Genomic DNA, 7,691 nt, shown 5'->3' on the forward strand with positions numbered 1-7,691 from the left:
ATCAGCAACCCCATTATGCTGGACACTGCCCAAATCATTTTCTATGACAAAGTTTTTGCAACCCCAAAGAGGCAAAAGTGAGAAGAGAAACACACAGGGCAGGACAAACCTCTGCAGTCATACTCTAGCCCAAGCAGCAGGGCTGGGAAGAAAAGCCAGGCATCTGGCTCCTGTGAAAGTCAAAGGGATTCCCTGAAGCTGGCTTAGGTGGAGACATAATTGTCTGGATCACTGCAGATGAAGGATAGTTCTAAGTGGATCAATCTTACAACACCAGGAAGTCTCACAAGGGATTATGTAGGGGTGTGTCTTGGAACTGATGCTGTATAATATGTATATTAATGATAAAGAGCTTCCTGATGACATTTGCAGATAGGCCAGAATTGGGAAGGATTGGAAACAGAAGAGGGTGAGGAGGGGATAGCAAAAAGATCTGGATAGTTTGGAAAGCTGGGCTAGAAGCAGGATGCAGTGCTATGCAGGCCAGTGTAAGGTGCTACATTAAGGGTTGGCAACATACAGCCCATGGGGTGTATCAGCATCTGGAGCTCAAGAACTTTGTCTGCACCTGTGCCAAACTAGAGCAGGTAGTTTCCATCTTCCCAGCTCCAGTCCAACACAAACTGGGTGGTTTCAGCAGCACATCAGCATCAGGGGGCTTTGCCAGCACTCAAGCCAGGACAAGGCAGCTGGGAGCTGTGCCCATCCTGCCACTGCTTCCCCCAACCCTCAGCTTCCCAGCTGCAGGGCAAGTGCAGCTTCCAGCCTGTGGAGAGCTGTGCTGAGACTGGGCACCTGCAAATTGTATTCATCCATCCATACCCTCCTCCTCCACAGCTGCAGCATGGGCACAGCTTCCAGCTAGCAGAAAGAAGCACTAGTTCTGGGCAGCTTCCAACTGTGCCCACACTGCAGCCAGTAGTGGGAAGAGATGGGGAGAAAGAAGCAGAAGTGCAGACACAGTTTGCAAATACCTGGCCCTAGAACAGCTCCCCATTGACTGGAAGCTGTGCCCATGCTGGAGCTGGGGAGTGGAGGGATGGGGGAAACCTCAGCAGTACAGGTGCTGCTCTCAGCTGCTTCAACCCAGTATGGACTTGGGGAAAACCCCCTGCTACTGAAGTACCCCACACCTGGCCCACATTGGACCAGAGCAGGGTTGCTCTGGCCTGTGGCTTGCAAAGGGTTGCTGGCTCCTGCATTACATCTAGGGAAAAATAAATATATGAACCGATACAAAGAGGGGGATAACTGCCTCAGTGGTAGCGCTGCTGAAGAAGATCTCGGGGTTTGGGTAAATCACAGACAGGTGCAAGAAAAGCAAATGGTAGTGCTGGAGTGATGTTGCAACTGTGATGGTGCAGGAGATATGCAGGAGGCAAGGACTTTTGTGGGCGACCTCATTTATTGGATCAACTGTATAACTGGGACAGACTTAGACAAGCTGCAGAATGTAAGGCATTCTTTTTCAGGTCAGAGGAAGGAAGCAGGTTCAGTGAAAGAAAAACAAATGCAGTTCGGGCTGGCATCAACGTGAATATAGAGTGTCAGACACAGTGGGGAGCAGGGTTCTCTTCTTTGCCCCCCTAGAGCATATATTTAACAAACTGCTTCTTGCTGTTGAAGCAGCAAGATGCTTTCAGCAAACTCATCCCTCTGCTTGACCTGTGGCAAGTTACAGCGTGGTGGGAGAAAACTCCCTAAAGTTCGTTATCTAGCTGCAATAGAGACCAGACAATACGGGTAAAGAACTGACAGTCATTTATTTGCTCGAGCAAAGACCACAAAGCCAGCAAAAGGCAAAATGGCCTCCCCTAAAGGGTGAGGCGATCTTTTATACTTTTTACAATAAGGCAAGACTACAGGATTAACAAAAGCAATACTTGGGGCGGTGCTTTACAAATCTTTGTAACAGCATATTTCTATTAAGCTGAACTAGCACTTTTTAAAAGCTAAAAGTTAAGTAACAGTAACAGTATGATAAGTTAGCAAAACCTTGCACAGTAGTAGATACTTCTTAAGGACACGATCACTGTACTTAGAACAATGGCTTCTTTGTCTTATCTTGCTTCTTGCTGTAGCTGATTTTCCAGCACACAGACACAGATCCACTTGCTGCATTTTACTCAGAAAATGCTTAACACAGTTAAAATGATTACTTGACACAAGCAAAGGCTTAGCTATCATTCTGCCTTGTGGTCAGCGGCATTGCTAGGCCACAGGTCATGCCTTGTATTCAGCTGCAAAGCTAATACTTCTTAATAATCCAAATTATTGTTAACCTAACAGTATGCTATCAGAAAACTATTCTATTTCAAGGTAATAACAAACATGCTCACTACACAGTGGCCGTGATGTTCAGGCATCATGACTGGTAGCTGCGTAGGGGTGATGCCCACAGAGTTTTGCTTGGCACAGGTCAGACAGACAGTTGGTTAGAGTGGTTTAGACCAGAGGGGGCCAACTTTTTTTTTTGGCAGGTAGGCCACAAGTTAAGCCTTGTGTTCTCCCTGAATGCCCCTCCAATCCCTTTTCCCATGCTCAATCTGTCACTGCTGAGACTCTCAGCACCCTCCCTATCTGTCATGTGCTCACGTGTCACAGGTTTGGCACCCCTGGTTTAGGTAGAACTGATTTTGCCTTGAAGAAGGGGCTGGACTAGATGATCTCTTGATATCTTTTCCCACCCTGCTTCATTATGATTCTACCTGCTGGCCCTGCTCGGGAACAGCCTCATTGCTCTGCTGGCCTGCACTGACCCCAGCCTGCGCCAGGCACCCATGTACATCCTGTTGGGGCACCTGGCACTGGCCGATGCTGCCTTTGCCTGCACTACAGCCCCCACCATGCTGGGGACACTGCTGTACGGGGACCAGGCCGTGCCCTGGGCTGGCTGCCTGGCCCAGATGTACTTCTTCATTGCCTTTGCCATCACTGACAGCTTCTTCCTGGCTGCCTTGACCTATGATCACTATGCCGCCATCTGTCACCCGCTGCACTACCCTGTACTCATGAGCCCCAAGCACTGCCGTGAGTTGGCAGCTGGGGCCTGGACCCTGCCCCACCCCTATGCCCTGACCCACACCCTCCTCATGGCCCAACTCAACTCCTGCGGGCAGCCCCGAGTGCCTCACTTCTCCTGTGACACCACCCCGCTTCTGGAGCTGGCTTGCTCTGACCCCCGCACCCCACAGGCTGTCATATTTTCCCTAGGAGTCTTGGTGGTGCTGACCCCCATCACCTGTGTTGTCCTGTCCTATGCCCACATCCTTTCCTCAGTACTGCAGGTCCCCTCTGCTGCTGGTAAATGTAAGGCCTTTTCCACCTGTGGGTCACACCTGGCTGTGGTCACCCTTTTCTACGGGGCCGTCCTTGGGTTGTATTTCCGGCCAGCCACCAGCTATGTAGCTCAGCAGGATATGGTAGCCAATGTCTTGTATGCTGTGGTCACCCCCATAGTGAACCCCTTCCTCTACAGCCTGAGGAGCACTGACATGAGGAAAGCTGTGCAGAGGGTATTCAAGAGGTCTGTCACCCACAGGGGCCAGGCACTACCCTGAGACTGAAGTAGCTCAGGATCTGCATTCCTGGTTCCATTCTTCATCATCGGCAAAAGATCCTGGTGAGAATCCTGCAGGTCTTTCTCTACCCTTTTGGTCACGCATGGAAAACATTTTTGCAACCCTTCTCTCCACACTTCCCTGAAAATGTTTCTCTCAGATTTCCCAAGCGTTTTCCTCTAACTTCTTCAGCAAACATTTCTCCATATTTCCCTATAAAACTCCCAAAACTCCCCGTCCATTTCTCTCTGAACTTGTCTGCAAACATTGATCTAAACTTCCATGCATATATCCCAAAATTCCCTAGTTTCCCTTGACCTGTCCTGGAAATTTGTCTCTTGCATTTTTTGCTTTTTCTCCAAACCCTTTGGCAAAAGTCTCCAAAGCTCCCAGCAAACTTCTTTGTAAGCTTTTCTGCAAACTTTCCTCTAAAACTTTTTCCAAACTCACAAATGTGCAATGCATTTTCTTCTACACCCTTCTTCAGTCTTTCCTCCAAATCCTCCTGCAAAACTTCCCCCAAATCATTGAAAAATAGTTCCCTAAACATCTCAGAAAACCCTTATCAACTCTTGTCCAGTCTTGTCTTAGAGCCTGTTTCCAGATCTTTCTCCAAACATTTCTTCAAGCCTCAGTCCAAATCTTCCTGTAGGCCCTTTTCAAATTGTCAGGCAAATTGTTTGTCAGCAGTGGTGATGCATAGGGGGTGCATGGGGGTGCATGTACACCCCATGAGAGCACCAGTGAACCCCCTGACAGCTGCGCTTGCAGCTTAGGCAATGGGCGGGGGGGGGGGGCAGGTGGGAACACCAGTCCCCCCCCTGAAAATACTGGCCAATTGCTGTGATTGCTGCAGCCGCTTTTGGGAGTGGCTGCAGTGATCAGATGGCGCTTGCTCACAGAACCGGCCGCAGCCACTCCCAGAAGCGGCTGCAGTGAGCGCAGTGATTGGCCATCGTGGGACACCCCCACCCCACCTCCCTCCTGAGACTGCAGGATTGCCCACAGGGGACACACACCCCACTCCAATCAGTGGGACTGGTCGCAGGGGGGGCATGTGCCCCCCCCTGACTAAGGCAGCACCAGTCACCCATGTTTGTCAGGCTTCCTTTTTCTCCCATTTATTTTCCTTTAACCCAGGGGCTGGCAAAATACAGCCTGTAGCAGAAGGCCACCTCTGTGGGAAGTGTGGCAGGAGGCCACCTCTGTTTCTCCCCAAAAACTTTGCTCTGTGACAATTTGATTAGGATGGGCCCAGCAGAGGATACACACCTTACCCTATCTCTTTAGGTAACCTGAGCTGGATACATTCCTGAGGGAAGGGGGAAACCTGCTCTCTCTGCCTATGTGACTGGCATCACATACCTGGGTGAGGGGCTTGGGCTCTCTGGGGAAGTAGAGACTGCCAGTCTGCCCAGCAACTAGTGATGCATTTCAAATTGGTTGGCTGACAGCCAACAGGTGCTGGCCTCCATTGGACCAGGTAAATGAAGTCACAAGGGCAATATAAGTTAAGGACTGCCCAGGAGGAGGGGGCAGCAGCCATGAGGAAGACTCAGAGAGAGAGAAAAGCTGGACCAACTGAAACTTGCTCTCTCTCTCAAAACTTATGATCAAGGAACCGCCTGCCTCCAGAGGGAATCTCCACCTGCCTCTGGATGATACTTGTGAGTAAGCTACCTGAGATCTAACTAGATATATAGCTTGCAGTAACTTAAATGGGTGATCAAAGGCTACCCAGCCATGCCAGTTTGCTCTATGGGATTTTTCTGATATTGCTCTACCCTGTACCCTATTCCAACCCTACTCCTTGTAACCAATAAAGTTCTCCTTTGTAACTAGCATGAGAGACATATTGGGTGTGGGTCTAGATTATGCCTTGGGATCCCCTTGGTTTGGCTGACTAAGGGAGACCACTACTTGTGCTTCCGACTGAGGGAAGCACCCCCAAGTGCTTGAAGTGAGTCAAGTACCCTCAAGGGCTACTAGGCCTGTGTTACCCAGGGGACAGAGCCAGGATCAAGCTCAGCCCTGGGTGGTGGCAGTGTTACCCCCAGGCTAGCAGGTGTGCTCCAGGAAGGGGGTCAGCCAGACATGAGGTGCCCCCAGGGAGACACTCAGAGCCTGGAAGGTGGTCGGGCACAGTGAGGTGGGTGGCTCAATGCAGGAGTGCCTCCTGCTGGCCCACCACACAGACCATGGCACTTTCATTCAGCCTGCATTGCCTACCAACTAATTGTACCCCAACCAGCCCTTGTGCCCACGAGGGTGGAAGCAAGGTACCCACTAACCGCCCCCCTCCCCCCCTCCGCCCACCAACATACCCTACTGTGCCTCACTTCCACCCTTGTGGGCAGAAGTGCTTGGCCAAGCTAGCACACAGCTTCTGGGCAAGGCTGATGCTGTCACTGCTGTGGCTGCTAGATGACCTGCTCGGCTTCCCTGGCATCCTGCTTGCTCTGGGAAGCAGTTAGGGAAGCGGTGGGGGCAGAGGCAGAGGCGGGAGCAGTGGGGAAGCTGCAGCTGGATGGGACTGTACAGTGTGGGGCTGGGGCTGGCGACAGCATGGAGCTCAGGTGGTGGGGGGGTGTGAGGGAGGGTGGGATGGTGTGAGAGGAGTGGAGTCATCCCCCCCCCCACACACTCCCCCTCCATGGTATGCAGCCCTAGCAGGTAACAGCAGCAGCAGCAGGTGAGGGTGTTTGGGATGCTCGTGCCTGGTGCAGGTATTGGAGAGGTGAGGAGCACAGCGCAGCCAGGCGGCCTCTATCACCAAGGCTCCTCACCATGCACGTGCAATACCTACACTATCACGCCACTGGAGGGAAGCTTCACGTGCTGGAACTGGCTGCCTTCCCAGCTCCCTACCATGCAGGTCCCGGAACTCTATCGCAAGTGCTGATGAGGCCACATCTAGAGTACTGAGTTCAGTTTTGGGGCCTCCACTATAGAAAGTATGTGGACAAATTGGAGGGAGTCCAGCAGAAAGCAACAAAAATGCTGAGGGGGCTGGGGGACATGACTTATGAGGCAGGAAAGACTGGGGAAACTGGGCTTATTTAGTCTAGAGAAGAGGAGATGGAGAGGGGACTTAATAGCAGTCTTCAACTACCTGAAGGGGGGTTTGAAAGAGGATGGAGCTAGACTGTTTTCAATGGTGACAAATGATAGAACAAGGAGCAATGGTCTCAAGTTGCAGCAAGGGAAATTGAGGTTAGATATTAGGAAGAATTTTCTCACGAGGATGGTAGTAAAGCACTGGAACAGATTACCCAGAGAGGTGGTGGAAGCTCCATCCTTGGGGTTTTAAAGACTCAGCTAGACAAAACTTTGGCTGAGATGATATAGTTGGGAAAGGTTCTGCTTTGAGCAGGGGGTTGGACCAGATGACCTCCTGAGGTCCCTTCCAACTCTAATTTTCTATGATTCTAAGTGGAGGGGAGTCTCAGCCCCTGTTTCCCCACAGAGTCCTGGAACCTGCATGGCAGGGGGCAGCAAAGGCAGCTGGCTCTAGGGCATGGGCTTGCCTCCAGGGGCACGCAAGTGCACGAGTTGCACAAGCACAGCAGGGAGCCCTGGCAATAGAGGCAGCCTGGCCAGGCTGCGCTCCTCACCCCCATGTGCTGCTCTGGCCACAGCTGCATGCCACCGGGCATGAACACCCTGAGCACCTGCACCTGCTATTGCTGATGCTGCTGCCACCACCTGTAGGGGCTGCACACCATAGGGGGAGTGGGGGGGGGGGGGTTCCCACACCCCCCACCCTCCCTCACACCCCGCAAACACCACACACCCTTACCCTCCCCCCACAACTGCCCCACATATGCATCCCCCAACATACCCTATTGCCCCACCACACATAGCTACACCCCCTCACAATCCCCCCCACACCCTACCATACATACATACACACACACCACCATACACACATGCACCCAACCCCCATACAATATATCCCCACACAATATACAAGACTAAGGCTTTAGTTTTGAATTATTATGCAACCACCTCTATATATGCTGTGCAAACACAAATCAATATTTTTTGGTAATAAAATTAAAATATGTTATAGTAGGTGTTTGACTTTTGGTATAGGATTTGTTTTTTTTCTGGTTCTAAGACAGCAACCCC

At 51.3% G+C, this 7,691-nt stretch overlaps 1 protein-coding gene across 1 annotated transcript; it reads left to right on the forward strand.

Annotated features, from left to right (window-relative positions):
- Positions 1-2,873: 2,873 nt before the first annotated feature.
- LOC102567420 (olfactory receptor 1F1) lies at positions 2,874-3,560 on the forward strand. Its single transcript, XM_006277544.2, has one exon. The coding sequence runs from the start codon at positions 2,907-2,909 to the stop codon at positions 3,558-3,560; it is 654 nt and encodes a 217-aa protein (XP_006277606.2). The 5' UTR covers positions 2,874-2,906.
- Positions 3,561-7,691: the final 4,131 nt, after the last annotated feature.

Source organism: Alligator mississippiensis, chromosome 8, assembly GCF_030867095.1.
Source record: "Alligator mississippiensis isolate rAllMis1 chromosome 8, rAllMis1, whole genome shotgun sequence".
Taxonomy (NCBI): Eukaryota; Metazoa; Chordata; order Crocodylia; family Alligatoridae; genus Alligator; species Alligator mississippiensis.

What these genes read in the sequence shown, in the direction of transcription:
- LOC102567420 (XM_006277544.2), top strand. Translation starts at nt 2,907, where the DNA reads ATGTACTTCTTCATTGCCTTTGCCATCACTGACAGCTTCTTCCTGGCT.